Genomic DNA, 16,853 nt, shown 5'->3' on the forward strand with positions numbered 1-16,853 from the left:
CTGGAGTGCAGTGGCACAATCTCGGCTCACTGCAACCTCCGCCTCTTAGGTACCAGCGATTCTCCTGCCTCGGCCTCGCAAGTAGCTGGGACTACAGGTGTGCGCCACCACTCCCGGCTAATTTTTATATTTTTAGTAGAGACAGAGCTTCACCATGTTGGCCAGGACGGTCTCAAACTCCTGACCTCAGGTGATCCGCCCACCTCGGCCTCCCAAAGTGCTGGGATTACAGGCATGAGCCACCATGCCTTTTTTTTTTTTTTTTTTGAGATAGGGTCTCACTCTGTTCCCCAGGCTGGAGTGCAGTGGTGTGATCATAGCTCACTGCAGCCTTGACCTCCTGGGCTCAAGTTGTCCTCCCACCTCAGCTTCCTAAGTAGCTGGGACTACCGGTGTGTGCCACCACACCTGGTTGACATTTTTTTTGTAGAGCTGTTTTCTTGCTATGTTGCCCAGGCTGGTCTCAATCCCCTAACCTCAAAAGGTCCTCCCACCCTGGGCTCCCCAAAGTGCTAGGATTACAGGCATGAGCCACCATGCCTGGCCTGGAATTTGCATTGTAACAAGATCCCCGGGTGACCTCTATGCTCGCGTGCACATTGAAGCTTGAGAAGCTGACCTCAATCAGTTCTCAGTTCTTTAAGACACAGCTGCCGCCTAGGATAGTACTAGTATAACTAAGTTCTAGAGAAAAGTATAGCTATGTCTTTGGGAAGAATGAACCAATTATGAGGTGTTGCCAAGAATCAGTCCTTGAACTGACCTTTCAAATATATATTTTTAAAAAGGAACAAAGGCCGGGCGCGGTGGCTCACGCTTGTAATCCCAGCACTTTGGGAGGCCGAGGCGGGCGGATCATGAGGTCAAGAGATCGAGACCACGGTGAAACCCTGTCTCTACTAAAAATACAAAAAATTAGCCGGGCATGGTGGCGGGCGCCTGTAGTCCCAGCTACTCGGAGAGGCTGAGGCAGGAGAAGAGCTTGCAGTGAGCTGAGATTGCGCCACTGCACTCCAGCCTGGGCGACAGAGCAAGACTCCGTCTCAAAAAAAAAAAAAAAAAAAAAAAAAAAAAAAAGGAACAAAGTAGAAGGGAAGGAAAAAGAGGAGAAAGAAAGGAAATAGATATTAGTTTCATCAAACTAAAGACCCCCCATGTTTTGGGAGAACGAAGCGCTTCTGCTGAGGGCTACGGGAAGTCTCAGAGAAAGTTTTTGCAGCCCGAGGTTCCCACCGTGACAGGATCCTCCAGAGGGGCGTCCATCTCACTGAACTTCAAGTACACGTTTCCTCGGCAGATTCGCCACAGTAACCGCTCAAAGGAAGCCATCCTCTCCCTGTTGATCACACCGGCTATGAACCTAGGCAGCCAGAAGAGAAGACATTCCTTAGGCACAGGGATTGGGGTGCAGAGAGAAGGTCCTGTAGGACGTGAAGATGCACCATGAAAGGAAGGGCCATTCACTCTGTGAGCAGAAGCGACCCCGACACAGCTCTACCGACAGGAGTCCCAAGGCCACCCCGCATCCAGCCCCGACTTGCCCCAAGTCCCTTTGACCTTCTGTTTTCTTTGATATCTTGAAATATCCTTAATCATTCCAATACTATATCGTCACTAATTGCAATTAAGAATATGATAGAACGGCTGGGCGCTGTGGCTCACACCTGTAATCCCAGCACTTTGGGAGGCCGAAGCGTGCGGATCACCTGAGGTCAGGAGTTCGAGACCAGCCTGGCCAACATGGTGAAACCCCCCCATCTCTACTAAAAATACAAAATCAGCCACACCTGGTGGCGTGCACCTATAGTCCCAGCTACTCAGGAGGCTGAGGTAGGAAAATCACTTGAACCTGGGAGGCGGAGGTTGCAGTGAGCCAAGATTGTGCCATTGCACTCCAGCCTGGGCAGAGAAGAGTGAAACTCTGTCTCAAAAAAAAAAAAGAATATGCTAGATCATTCATCATGCATTGCATTGTAGCTAATGATAGCAAATATTCAACAGTGGTCTCTATGCATTTTTCCAAAAATATTTTAATACTGAGGGAAAAATACATTGATGTCTATATATATCTGTTTTTTCCATTATCCAAGCATGTAGATAACTGCTGACCCAAACTTCTCATGTTAGATAGTGAGTTTCACTGGCTTATTACTTTAAATGTACATTGATCCTGTATTACCTTCTGATCAAATATTTCCAATAAATATTTTTATTTTCATTTCAAATTCAATGCCTAGTGCCTCAAATATCAAGCCCTCAAATATCTATTGAAAAAGAAATCATAAATCCCAAACTCACAACTTCCAGAAATGCTTTAAAATGCATCAATTTCACTTAGGCACTGAACAAAATCCTACCATTTTGAATCGCCACATTATTTTTATGGCTATAACTCATCATATTACTGCTTCTGGGAAATAACTTGATTGCATAACTATCCCATTTCTTTTTTTTTATTAAAAAAATTTTTTTTGTAGACACAGAGTCTTGCTATGTTGCCCAGGCCTATCTCAAACTCCTGGCCTCAAGTGATCCTCCTGCCTCAGCTTCCCAAAGTGCTGGGATTACACGCATAAGCCACCACATCTGGCCCCCATTTCTAATTACATTTAAAAATGTATCCTGGGCAACACAGTGAGGCCTCATCTTTACTAAAAATTTTTTTAAAAATTAGCCTGGCATTGTGGCACGTGCCTATGGTCCAGCTACTTGCAAGGCAGAGGTAGGAAGATCACTTGAGCCCGAGAGGTCAAGGCTGCAGTGAGCTATGATTGCACCTTTGCACTCCAGCCTGGGCAACAGAGCGAGACCCCGTATAAAAAAAAAATAATAAATAAAAATTCAGGCCAGGCGCGGTGGCTCACGCCTGTAATCCCAGCACTTTGGGAGGCCAAGGTGGGCGGATCACGAGGTCAGGAGATCAAGACCATCCTGCCTAACACGGTGAAACCCCGTCTCTACTAAAAACACAAAAAAATTAGCCGCGTATGGTGGCAGGCGCCTGTAGTCCCAGCTACTCGGCTGAGGCAGGAGAATGGTGTGAACCTGGGAGGCGGAGCTTGCAGTGAGCCGAGATCACGCCACTGCACTCCAGCCTGGGCGACAGAGTGAGACTCTGTCTGAAAAAAAAAAATTCAAACTCCAAATGCATTTTATTATCAAAGTAATATTTTATTTTATTTTTTTTGAGCTGGAGTCTTGCTCTGTTGCCCAGGCTAGAGTGCAGTGGCATGATCTTGGCTCACTGCAACCTCTACCTCCAGGGTGCAAGTGATTCTCTTGCCTCAACTTCCTGAGTAGCTGGTATTACAGGCACGTGCGACCACGCCTGGCTAATTTTGTATTTTTAGTAGAGACTGGGGTTTCACTACGTTGGCCAGGCTGGTTTCAAACTCCTGACCTCAAGTGATCCACCCACCTCAGCCTCCCAAAGTGCTGGGATTACAGGTGTGAGCCACCACGCCCGGCCCCCAAAATAGTACTTTAAAGAGAAAGGAAAAACATATGTCCCCATAGCCTTGTTCCAGCGCCAGGGAAGAGTTGTGATAACCATCTGAACAATGATCCCCACAGCTTCCCACGGGGGAGCAATATAAACATTGCAGTCTTCAGGCTCAAGGAGGTCAGCATCGTCACTAACAAGAAGCTGACGCCACTTCCGACTCCACCAACCTAGTAAGTTACACATGGGTCTATTCCTCAGCAGAGGCTTTGCATCCATGGGAAACAGTCCCCATTCCAGTGGCTATTTGTTCACCCGTTCATTCACTCACTCAGAAATCACTTGCCAGGACCAGGGACCCATCTACGCACAAGAGTTACACTAACCCCAACTTTCCAGTCATATATGCAGGCACCGCTTTCAACTCCAGGAGGCCAGAAGTGTCCTCAGTAAAGAAATCATCAGCTAAATTGGTTTCCGTCTGAAAGTCAAAGCACTATGATTTTCATGTAAATATATTTAGGGAAACTCAAAAGGCACCCACACCTCAAGATTTTCTCTGGTTTTAGTGAAGCTTTAATTTTCCACAAAAAGTTAACAGAAGTCAGAAAACAGAGTGCTCCTGGCCAGATCAAAAAGCTTCCCTGATCTTTTCCTATCAAAACCCTAAAACTTCTCAAACCAACTGCTGTGCTTGGTTCTGACTTCTCTTTCTGCCTGAGCCATTTTCAGCACATGCATTTTACTGAGCACCATAATATTTTTCCCTTCAATTCAACCAGCACTACAATTATTCCACCCAAAATACTCCCCCGCCCTCACCAATGGCCTAGCCATGGAACAGAAACAGAGTGATTTACTCAGATCCCAGGCCAGCCAGTTTCCAAAATGGAAATTTGAGGTTCTGAGGAACGGGCCTTTTAGTAAATCATCCCCACGTGACCACCTCAAAGAAGTCTTGGGTTTTCTTCAGGAGGTATTTCAGTTCCGTCAGTTCTAGGAAGCTTTGTTTCAAGGCCTGCTGGTTCTGGTTGGCTTCCTGTAACTCTCCTTCCAGTTTTTCTAGAACAGTCTATGCAGGAAGGAAAAAGAAGGTAAGCCAACAGAAAGTGCTATGACATTCCTGAAATACTTACCCACAACAGATGACTAAAAAAAAATCAAAGGAATCAGCACATAACATGATTGCAGACCCTAATACACACACACACACACACACACACACAAACACACACACACACACACGTGCGTGCTCTCTTAAGAGTTCCATCACCAAACGAGAGGATTAGGAAGCACTTGGAGGAGTGGGTGGCCACTTCATGGAGAAGTCAAGACATTTTGGCAAATCATGCCTCTCCTCATTTAAAACACTAGGCCAGGCCGGGTGCGGTGGCTCATGCCTGTAATCCCAGCACTTTGGGAGGCTGAGATGTGCAGATCACTTGAGGTCAAGCGTTCAAGACCAACCTGGTTAATGTGGCGAAACCCCATCTCTACTAAAAATAGAAAAATTAGCCAGGAATGGTGACGCATGCCTGTAATCCCAGCTACTCAGGAGGCTGAGGCAGCAGAGTTACTTGAACCTGGGAGGCAGAAGCTGTGGTGAGCCAAGATCAGGCCACTGCACTCTAGCCTGGGCGACAGAGCAAGACTCCATTTCAAAAAAATAAATAAAAAAAAATAAAAATAACTTCAGAAACATGAAACAATATGGAGTCTTAAAATACAGGCACAGTGGCTCAGCCTGTAATCCCAGCGCTTTGGGAGGCTGAGACAAGTGGATCACTTGAGGTCAGGAGTTCAAGACCAGCCTGGCCAACATGGTGAAAACCTGTTTCTACTAAAAACACAGAAATTAGCCAGGCATGGTGGCACATGCCTGTAGTCACAGCTACTCGGGAGGCTGAGGCAGGAGAATCACTTGAATCTGGGAGGCAGAGGTTACAGTGAGCAGAGATTGCACCACTGCACTCCCACCTGGGCAACAAAGCTTTTTTTTAGACTCTGTCTCAAAAAATATATATATATATATACACACATGTATGTATATATGTATATGTATATTATGTATATATGAAATGATGAAATAGCAAGTTGCAGAAGAATAAACAATATAGTTCTATTTAGAGAAAATTTTTTAACATGTAAAGCTATATCAAATGTTATTTAGAAAATTTAGAAAAATAAATGTAATAAAACTATGGAAAAATACAAAAGTTAGGATAATGATGATCTCGAAGGGAAGAGGGGAAAGGAGATGGAGGAGGGGTGAGGAGGGGCATGCAGGTTTTTATGAATGTCCCTGTGGGTACCGTTATCTTACACAGGGCAACAGACACATGGTGTGTGCTGATCCTTACTTTTTATACCTTACATGTTTTATAAAAATTCTACTAATTCAATTTAATGTTTAACAAAAACAATAACAAATCCACACTGAAACACACAGGAGTAAAACTATAGAACAAAGATAAAACCTTAAAGGCTATCAGGGAAAAAAAGGACACATATCCACAAAGGGGTGATAATTGAACCAGTAGCAAATATTATGAGAAAAATTTAGTGAATATGTGCCTTGAAGTGTTAAGTGTAACTGTCATCTGTAGCTTGCACACCAAGGGGTAGTGGGGAAAGGTTGGCAGGTATTACAGAAAGACAGGAAAGGGAAGGGAAGTAAAAAACAAAAGGAATACTAACCGAAAAAGCCAGTGAATCAGAAATCACAATAAATGGAAATGGATTAAGGTCACCTATTAAAGAAGAGATTATCATGCTAGTTTTTAACCCATCTAAAAGACATTGTTAACAGAGTTTTTTGTTTTTGTTTTTGTTTTTAAGACAAAGTCTCACTCTGTCGCCCAGGCTGGAGTGCAGTGGCACAATCTTGGCTCACTGCAACATCCACCTCTTGGGTTCAAGCGATTCTCTTGCCTCAGCCTCCCAAGTAGCTGGGATTACAGGCACGCACCACCAGGCCCGGCTAATTTTTTTGTATTTTTAGTAGAGATGGGGTTTCACCATGTTGGCCAGGCTAGTCTCGAACTCCTGACCTCAAGGGATCCACCCACCTCGGCCTCCCAAAGTGCTGGGATTACAGCTGTGAGCCACTGCGCCTGGCACAAAGAGATTTTTTTAAAACAATAAAAAATGATAATCCTGTAAATGTTAGCTCTCCCTGAAATGCTTAGTATTAGACAAAATTGAATTACTATGGAAAATTTTAAACACACACAAGCAGCGCGAATCCCATCCGCCCATCATCCAGCTTCAGTTCCACTCCATTACCTCCCGTCTCGGAGAAAGCCATTACCCTGAATTTTGAACACTGAATATAATGACACAAAGTTGGGGGAAAAAGTAAATCTTCATTTCCCAATCATTTCCTCTATCCACTTAATGATGCCATGAAAATAATGCTGCCATTACTATACACAATGGATATATAATTATATGAAAGTATAGCTGCATGAGAATAAAGCCTGAAAACAAGGAAAAGTCAGGGCAGTTTCTGCTGGGATGGTGGTTTTTTCCCTCCCCCCTGAATTAGTATTTCCTCTAGGACTGTTATAAAAGCCTCTTTAGAAACTCAACAAGGCAGGGGCCCGGAGCCATTGGTGTACTCTTGCCAAAGGATTCAACTCTCTAGGAATGTCGGGGGAACACAGCTAACTGCAGGATTAGTCAAATCAATCAATCAACAAATCAATCCCAGTGAGCAATGAATGGTTAAAAGATATTACTCTCCTACTTTTATGCTGGTGGTTTTTGGTTTTGTTTTTGAGAGAAGGTCTCACTCTGTTGCCCAGGCTAGGGTGCAGTGGTGTGAACACAGCTTACCGCAGCCTCGACCTTCTGGTAGCCATTCTCCTGCCTGAGCCTCCCAAGTAGCTGGGACCACAGGTGCACACCACCACACCCCGCTGATTTTTTTTATTTTCTTGTAGAGACAGAGTCTCATTATGTTGGGCAGACTGGTCTCAAACTCCTGAGCTCAAGCAGTCCTCCTGCCTTGGCCTCCCAAAATGTTGGGATTACAGGCATGAGCCACCATGCCCAGCCCTGGTGCTGTTTTAATTTCATTTTTACAGCAAATAACATTCAGAAGAAAAACACTAAGGAAAGACTTGTGCACACATCCGATTGCCCCTTATCTATTCCTACAAATTTATGAATGTAGAGCTTTAACACCTTAAAATATCATGCTAGATTTTCTTTTCTTTTTTTCTTTTTCTTTTTTTTTTTTTTTTTTATTCTGAGACAGTCTTGCTCTGCCGCCCAGGCTGGAGTGCAGTAGTACAATCTCAGTTCCCTGCAACCTCCCCTTCCTGGGTTCAAACAATTCTCCTGCCTCAGCCTCTACAGTAGCTGGGATTACAGGCATGCGCCACCATACCTGGCTAATATTTTTGTATTTTCAATAGAGATGGGGTTTCACCATGTTAGTCAGGCTGGTCTCGAACTCCTGACCTCAAGCAATACACCCACCTTGGCTTCCCAAAGTGCTGGGATTACAGGCATGAGCCACTGTGCCCGGCCTATCATGCTAGATATATATATATATTTTTTTAATCCACCTAAGAGACACCCTTACCAAAGAGATAAAAGATAAACAATATAGCCCAAAACAATAAATTTCACAAAAAAATAAAAATAAAAAAGGCTATCCACTCAAATTTTAGCTCCCCCCCACCCAGAAAAACTTATTAATATCAGTCAAGATTGAATCTTTTAAACTTAAAATGGTGAAACTCGAAAATGTGTGTGCCTTGGCATGGTTGAAGTCAGCCAAAACTAAACCCAGTTGGATGAATTCCTTTTTTAAGGTACTATAGCCAACTCAAGTTTGAAAACAAAAGCAGCACATGTTACCTGTTTAACAAAATCAAGACAGCGTCTATGCTCATCAAGTTTCAGTGTAATATCAAAGAAGAATATCCATAATTATTTGAAAAGACTATTAAAATATTCCTCCCTTTTCCCACTACTTATCTGTGTAAGGCTGGATTATCTTCCTCTACTTCAATAAAAACAGCACCTCACCAACAGAGTTAAAGTAGAAGCAGGTGTGAGAAACCAGCTGTCTTCTATTAGCCAAGCACTTGAAAAATTCACGAACAATGCCACCCTTCTAATGAAAGTGTTTTTGTCTTAGAAAAGACAGTCATTTTTCATTTAAAAAATGTTAGCATGTAATGAGACATTATTGTTATTTTCAAGTGAATTAATACATAAATATTTTACATACTTTTCTATTTTAATTTGTAATACAGTAAAAAATCAATAAACAGGCCAAGTGTGGTGGCTCACGCCTGTAATCCCAGCACTTTGGGAGGCCAAGGTGGGCAGATCACCTGAGGTCAGGAGTTCAAGACCAGCCTGGACAACATGGTGAAACCCCCCGCCTCTACTAAAAATAAAAAAAATTAGCTGGGTGTGGTGGCACATGCCTGTAATCCCAGCTACTTGGGAGGCTAAGGCAGGAGAATGGCTTGAGCCTCGGAGGTTGCAGTGAGCCAAGATCACACCACTGCACTCCAGCCTGGGCAACAGAGCAGACTCCATCTCAAAAAATATGATAAGAAAAGGCTCAGCTCTGTGAAGCCTTGCCTACCTGGAATGAGCTGTTCCACTGCTGAGGATAAAATACCTGCTTTTTCAATTAAGTCCCCCAGGGTCCTCCATGGTCTGGCTCTGCCTACCTCTTTACTTCCTCTCCCAGCCCTGCCCCTCATCCCTGTCCCCACCACCTGCTCTATAAGCCCTTGGAGGGCACAGTCATGTTTATTTCTCTCTAAGGTACCTTGCAAGTGGCAGGTATTCAGTGGTTTTTTTGTTTTTTGTTTGTTTTTGAGATGGAGTCTCGCTCTGTTGCCCAGGCTGGAGTGCAGTGGCACAATCTCAGCTCACTGCAACCTCTGCATCCCGGATTCAAGCAATTCTTGTGCCTCAGCCTCCCAAGTAGCTGGGATTACAGGAAGCTACCACGACCCCCGGCTAATTTTTGTATATTTAGTAGAGACAGGGTTTCACCATGTTGGCCAGGCTGGTCTCGAACTCCTGACCTCGTGATCCACCTGCCTCGGCCTCCCAAAGTGGTGGGATTACAGGGGTGAGCCACTGTGCCCAGCCAGTATTCAGTGTTTTATAAAAGACAGAAGGGTAAGGAAATGGAGAAGGAAAGGAAAGAGGGAGAGCCCCACCAGCTGAAATGTCCTTGAAAACTGCAGTCTTCTCCCAGTTGACCTACAGAAGCCAGTCAGAGAAGCAGCCTCCATCTGGAGTGGGTCCAACTCATCAGCTGCTTCCCACCAGACAGAGATTAGAAAACATCCCATTATGCCCACACTCAGCCCATTCAGTGGCACCAGGCAGACAAGACTCCACTGCCTGTAAGATTACGCCCACAAAAGCAATCAACTCCTCAAAGTGGGCTAAGCTTCCCTAGGGCTGTGCTGAGAAAGGAAAACAGCTGTCTCCAGATCAGCAGGTGTGGCTCTAAAAACTGCACACTGGGATTTTCCTGGGGCTGTAACCCTGAGAAGGAGACGACCATGCAAGCCTGCCTCCCTGCCTTCAGCAACCAGGTACGGAACCTGCAAGTGGCTCTCAGGGCCTTCAAAGAGACAGGCTTCACGACTGTCCTTACCTGGGGAGGCCAGCAAAGTGGAGAACTTACCTCCAGGATAATCATTTCCCGTGGGAGCGGGGTCAGTGGGCTTTTCTCAAGCAACTGAACTGCAATCTCATTTTGCATCTCGTCTTCCAGAAAACCTGAAGAATGAAAACCCACCAGAAACCCCAAGGTGATTGTGTTTTCTCATAACTAAGAAATGAAGTCAAGCAAGACACGTGCCTTTCACTCAGCTCAGCTACCTGAAGTGTCCTAGGAGCTGCCACAGCACCTGGATCCCACCCGCAACCTCCCCATTCCCTCCAGGTGGGCCTCTGGGACCACCTCAAAAAGTACTGCAAATAGGGACACATTTGTTCGTTAAGTCCTGCAAACTACTGACCCCCTGGCCAGTTCACATTTGAACAGTAAGCAAAAAAAAAAAAAAAATTGGCTTACGGAGGATTCTCTCCAGTGATTCACACCTTCTGACTTCATTCACAAATTTCCTTTGAAAGCTGTTCACATTCATATTTAACTAGGGGGGAAATCACAAGATACACATTAGTAGCAACAGCTGCCAATAGATTTTCTTTTTTTTTTTTTTTTTTGAGACGGAGTTTTAATCTTGTCACCCAGGCTGGAGGGCAATGGCACGATCTCAGCTCACTGTAACCTCCACCTCCTGGGTTCAAGTGATTCTTCTGCCTCGGCCTCCCAAGTAACTGGGATTATAGGCACCCACCACCACGCCTGGCTAATTTTTGTATTTGTAGTAGAGATGGGGTTTCACCATGTTGGCCAAGCTGGCCTCAAGCTCCTGACCTCATGTGATCCGCCCACCTCAGCCTCTCAAAGTGCTGGGATTACAGGCATGAGGCACTGTGCTAAGCCCCCTTTTGGTCATTTTATTATCTTTTTAATACTAGAGAATGTTGCTGGAATTATCTTAGGAATAGATACTTCCATGCACAACACAGGTGAGTTACAGGCAAAACACACCTTAGTGTTCTTATATTCAATTCCCCAAATGCTTCAACATTCACCCTCTCATTTCTAAAAGAAAAAAAGTCCTGGCCAGGTGCAGTTGCTCATGCCTGTAATCCAAACACTTTGGGAGGTCGAGGCTGGTGGATCACTTGAGCCCAGGAGTTCGAGACCAACCTGGGCAACATAATGAGACCTTGTCTCTACAAAAAATTGCAAAATTAACTGAGCGTGGTGGTGTGCTGAGGTAGGAGGATGGCTTGAGCCTGGGAGGTCAAGGCTACAATGAGCCATGATTGTGCCACTGCACTCCAGCCTGGGCTACAGAGCGAGACTCTGTCTCAAAAAAAAAAAAAAAAAAATTGGACTTAATCAAAATTAAAAATTTTTGTGCATCAAAGGACACTTAACAGTGTCCTTTCACTTTCTTAATAGGAGGTGAAAAAAACCCACAGCATCGGAGAAAATTATATATCTGCCTGAAAAAAGAAAAGAAAAGAAAAAAGAAAGGAAAAGAAAAAAGGAAGAAAAGGAAGGAAGGAAGAAGGAAGGAAGGAACGAAGGAAGGAAGGAAGGAAGGAAGTCCGCCCTCATCTAAGTTTACCTTATTTCTCTGCCTTGGCTATCCAAATGAGCCTCAAAATCCTCAATGGGGTCATAAAAATGACCAGACCTTGAAGATTGCACAGCTCCATGTAACATATCACAGTCATCGACAAAACCTCAACTCTCAGCTCAGATCAATAAACGTTATTGAGGACCTGCCTCATATGAGGTCCTGTGTGAAGAACGAGGGACGCAAAGAACGAGATGTGATCCTTCACTGCGGGAGCTTAGCTCTGACCCTGACCTTAGTGAAGAAGTAAAGAAGGACTGGTTTTCTAAATTAGACTAAGAGCTTGGCGAGGGTCTAAACTGCCCCTGGGAAATGATACCCCAATGTCATACTCAAGACAGTCTAACTCTAGAATATCACTCTGGAACTCAATCCCAGGTATGACAACCAACTCTGGACTCCAGAATACTTTGTCCTCAGCCTGTCTAGTCAGGAAAAATAGTTTTTAAGGTCAGAACAAAGTTTGGTAATCTACATGCCCATTGGCTATATACAATGTTTGAAGATGCTATACAGGAGAAAAAAAATTCAATGACATCTAACGTGTAGTGATTGCATTAGAGCTTCAAGACATTTTAGACATTCCTATAGAGGAGACAGTCAGGGAGGGAGGGAGAACACCCTCTTGAATGACCTGCCTGGTCATGACAAATCCTAGCCAGAAGCACTAAAACTACAGAATTTCGTTGATTCCAGCTCACGGCTCCTCTCTCTACAAAATGGTTATTGTTAGCCATAAAGAAGTGTTGTGCAAGAGTTATCTACTTCCACCCCTGCTTTCCTCTTATCTCCAAAGAATTCAGTACCTACATCTTTGAACTGAACCAATCCGAGCTCTCCGAGCTCAGCCACACAGCAATATGCAGCTTCCACCTGGAGAAACAGTTGTGACAAACACATCTCCTCGCTTCGAAACACAGACGCCATCTTGGCCCAGCCTCGGTCTACAGGAGAAAAAGAAAAAGATATTAATATTTAAGGTAATAAATGTGTGAAAACCTTAGGATGAAATTTTTAAGTTAAATTAAAATCTAACAGGGAAAAAAAATCCATGAGGAATCACTCCTGATTTTAGGAGACTTTTTTTTTTTTTTTTTGAGACAGGGTCTCACGCTGTTGCCCTGGGCTGGAATGCAGTGGTGCAATTTTGGCTCACTGCAGCCTCAACCTCCCAGGCTCAAGTAATCTACCCATCTCAGCCTCCTGAATAGCGGGGACTACAGGTGTGTAACAGGATGCCTGGCTATCCTGATTCTAAAAATATAAACAAAAACAAGATAGCACTTTATGCCCTCCATCAGATTGGCAAAATATTATACTTTATTTTTGAGACAGAGTCTTGCTCTGTCACCCAGGCTGGAGTGCAGTGGCACAAACACGACTCACTGCAGCCTCAACCTCCTGGGCTCAAGAGATCCTCCTGCCTCAGCCTCCTATGTAGCTGGGACTACGGGTGTGCACCACCACACCCGACTGGTTTTTTTATTTTTTTGTTGAGACAGAGTCTTGCTGTGTTGCCCAGGCTGGTATTGAACTCCTGGACTGAAGTGATCCTCCCACTCTGGTCTCCCAAAGTGCTGGGATTACAGGCATGAGCCATTGCTCTCACCTGGCAAAATATTTTAAAATATGACTAAAGACTCGAGTTGTGGAGGGTATGAGGAAACAGGCCCTTTTATGCACTAGAATGTCACTCCAGAACTAAGTCGTGAGTATCACAACCAACTCTGGATTCCGGAATACTTTGTCCTCAATTTCCCTAGTCAGGAAAAATAGTTTTTGTCATCAGAACGAGATTTGGTAATCCATATGCCCATTGGGTATATCCAACGTTAATGTGTAAATTCTTTGTAGCTTTTTCAGAGAGCAATTTATCAATGTCTATCAAATCTTATATCCCTCATACCCACAAATCAAGATGTCCACTGCTATTTATCTAGATAGACCTGGATATGTATGGAGAAACAGATGAACAAGAATGTTTCTTATAACATTGTATGTAATAATCATAGTAAATGGCTGTAACCTAGATATCCATCAATAGGGGAATGATTAAATAAACTGTGATATAACAGAGCCCTGTGCAGTCAGCAGGAATAAAATAAATCTGTATGTCCTGTATATGGAAGAAGGATGCCCACGGGTGAGTGGGGCAGGGGAATGGTGCGAGTTAGGTTAGCCAAAACTGACCTGCAAGACACAGTTCCACCATACAGTCATAAGTGTGTATTGACACTGCTGATTAAAAAAAAAAGACTAAGACTCACACTCCTGAAAGGGGAATCTCAAACATCTAGACTGAAATAGATTAAAACATCCACCATACTCTAACAGATGCATGTCCGAAGTTTAACTGTGAAACTGGGAGATGATCTTGAAGCCATTGCCACCAGCCTGCACACAGCGTACGTAGCCAGGGAATGGAGCCCTGGTCATCAGAGGCCTCCCAGCAGCGATCAATGCATTCCAAACTCTGGGGTGGGGCAGTTTGTCACTCCTGAACATTTCTCCATTCCTTAATAGACCATCCAAGTCATGCTGCCCATTGGACTGCCTTTAGTGTCACTTAGAACAGGTGGCAGGGAAGGACACCTCCCGGGGGTTGGAAGAAAGTGAAGCTCTTTCCAATGGTGAAATTGAAGGCCACATGAGAGCCAAGGGGAGGAGGAGGGCACAGAAGCTGTTCCCAAAGATCCTCCCGATGGCCCTACTGCTGCCAAACCACACTGTTTCCCCCCAGGTCAACCTTCTGGAAGAACTTCCACACCTCCAGAGTAGATTTAATTTTGTCACGTACAGAGTATCTACTGTGTGCTCGATACTGGGCCTACCCATTGTCCCAGTTTCACACAGGACCAACTCTAAAGTCCTCGAGCTGGCCAGCCAAAGGCTGCATGTGCTGCCCTCCTCTGTGTCCTCCTCCAGCTTTAGCCTCTCCAGGGAACCTGCATTTCTCCCAGCTCCCACCCGCTTCAGGCCCTTCGCGCAGGCTTTCCCCTGGGTTTGGAACCTCAATATCCTCCTCTCCACCGTCCATCCCATGCCCCGCATGACCCTGTCACTCCTCCAGTCTCCAGGTAAGGATCTTCTTCCGCCACAAGCCTTCCCTAACACTCCCAGCTCCCTCAAGGAGCTGAGCCCGCTCCTACATGCCCCCAGAAGAGCAATCATTTACAATCGCTTGTTTAACTGCCTGGATTCCCCACACACAAACCAGTGAAGTCCACCAGGCTAGAACCATGCCCTCTTTCCACTCCCACACCGGTCTAGGTCAATAGCACTACAAAGTGGGCACTCCAGAAGCAACATCCCATGTATGGACCAGAGGATGAACATCATCCCTCAGGAAGTGCACATGGTCTGGGCCCACATTTGTGCCTTTTGACACCAAGATGAATTCAAAGCTTTCCTACTGCCCTGTCTAGTAACTACAGCCAAGTGAACATAGACCAGAGACCCAAGGCATTCGCTTCATGCAGATCAAAAGCACAGCATCAACACCCTTCTTACCCCAGCTTCCTCCAGGCGGGTCCTGGGTCGGGATCTGGGGCAGACAGTGGTTTCCCCAACCTGATGCACGGAGCAGGGAGCCCCAAGTGTGGCAGCCCTCCGTGCTTGCTAGCAGTCCTGGGCGGAGCAGCAGCTGGTGAATCCGCAGGTGGCTTCCCCGCAGCGCCCCTCCCGGCTCCTTCTCCTCCCAGGCTCCCAAAGAGCCAGGAGGCAGCTCTGTTGTATCAACACTGGCCTGTTGTGGGTGAGGATAAACCTGCCCCACCGGCCAGCCTGCTCAGCCCCCGCCCCACCTGTGCCCTCTGCCATGACCTTAAGTTCCCAGCAGGAAGCATTCATTTATTTTCTAATGAAAGTAACTTGCCCCTCAGGGAGCTGAAGGTTGAGGACAAGATTCCTGGAGGCCTTAGAAGGACCCCAGTAAGCCAAAACATCCCTTGAATTTGTAAAAATGAAATAACTTTTAAAAATAATTTTGGGGGCCAGCCACAGTGGCTCACGCCGGTAATTCCCACACTTTGGGAGGCTGAGGTGGGCGGATCATTTGAGGTCAGGAGTTTGAGACTAGCCTGGCCAACATGGTGAAATCCTGTCTCTACTAAAAATACGAAAAAATGAGCAGAGTGTGGTGACAAGTGCCTGTAAGCCCAGCTACTCAGGAGGCTGAGGCAGGAGAATCGCTTGAACCCAGGAGGCAGAGGTTGCAGTGAGCCTAGATCACGCCACTACACTCCAGCCTGGGCAACAGAGCCAGACTCCATCTCAAAAATAAATAAATAAATAAATATATATACACACACACACACATATATATACACATATATGTATATATACACATATGTGTGTATATATGTGTATATATGTGTATATATACATATGTGTATATATGTATATATATGTGTATATATACATATGTGTATATATGTATATATATCTGTATATATAAATGAAAAAATTAAAATAGTTTTGGAAAATAAAAAATATCACACTCACCATCCTATCAACTATTAACCAAAACACTCTACTTTCAAAGGAAAATAGAAGACTCCTTATGAAATGCCCAATGGCTAAAATTCAGCTTCCGCTGTGGCCCAGGTAAAAAGAGACAGAAGCAAATGTGGTATGTGCCCTTTTCCTTTGGAGGGGTCTTGTCTTTTCCTATTTATTTGACAGAGGGTGTGAGGCGCAGAACAAGCCAATTAGGTTCATTTCTCTTGCCCAGGGGTGGGGCGGCTGCAACAGCCACCTGCGTTTGTTTGAATGAGCTTTGCTTCTCCAGGGCGGTGCACAGATGCCCCACAGGGACTCTCCCCACCAGTGAGCCTTAGAAGGTACCCCAGAATGAGTGAGGGGGGTGCTTTTTTTTAACTTTTTAGTATGGAAAAACTGAAACACCTGCAAACGTACAGAAACTAGTACAGGGAACCCTATGTACACATCACTTGACCGCACCAGTTTGTGAATGTTCTATCATCCACACCCCACCCACTTCCCCTCCCCACTTCTGATTATTTGGAAGCAAATCCCATACATCATATTATTTCTTTCAAAATATTTCAGCATGTATCTCTAAAAGATAAGGATTCTTTTATACACACACACACACAAACACACATAAAATACCAGTCACTCCTAAAATTCAATAATTCTTAAATTTGCCTTAATATCAAATATCCCATCAGGATTCA

General features: G+C 44.8%; 1 protein-coding gene across 1 annotated transcript in view; it reads right to left on the reverse strand.

Moving 5' to 3' along the window:
* The window catches only part of ATP6V0A4 (ATPase H+ transporting V0 subunit a4), a 66,301-nt gene extending 53,719 nt beyond the window's left edge, over positions 1-12,582 (reverse strand). The window contains exons 1-6 of the mRNA XM_058442432.1: positions 12,466-12,582; positions 10,512-10,590; positions 10,119-10,213; positions 4,389-4,514; positions 3,829-3,923; positions 1,234-1,360 (exon numbers count right to left, since the gene is read on the reverse strand). Of these exons, the coding sequence (XP_058298415.1) occupies positions 1,234-1,360; positions 3,829-3,923; positions 4,389-4,514; positions 10,119-10,213; positions 10,512-10,590; positions 12,466-12,582 (639 nt within the window). The remainder of the gene's footprint in view (positions 1-1,233; positions 1,361-3,828; positions 3,924-4,388; positions 4,515-10,118; positions 10,214-10,511; positions 10,591-12,465) is intronic.
* Between the last annotated feature and the right edge of the window lie 4,271 nt (positions 12,583-16,853).

The sequence above is a fragment of the Hylobates moloch genome, unplaced genomic scaffold, assembly GCF_009828535.3.
Source record: "Hylobates moloch isolate HMO894 unplaced genomic scaffold, HMol_V3 SCAFFOLD_1, whole genome shotgun sequence".
In the NCBI taxonomy this organism is placed as follows: domain Eukaryota; kingdom Metazoa; phylum Chordata; class Mammalia; order Primates; family Hylobatidae; genus Hylobates; species Hylobates moloch.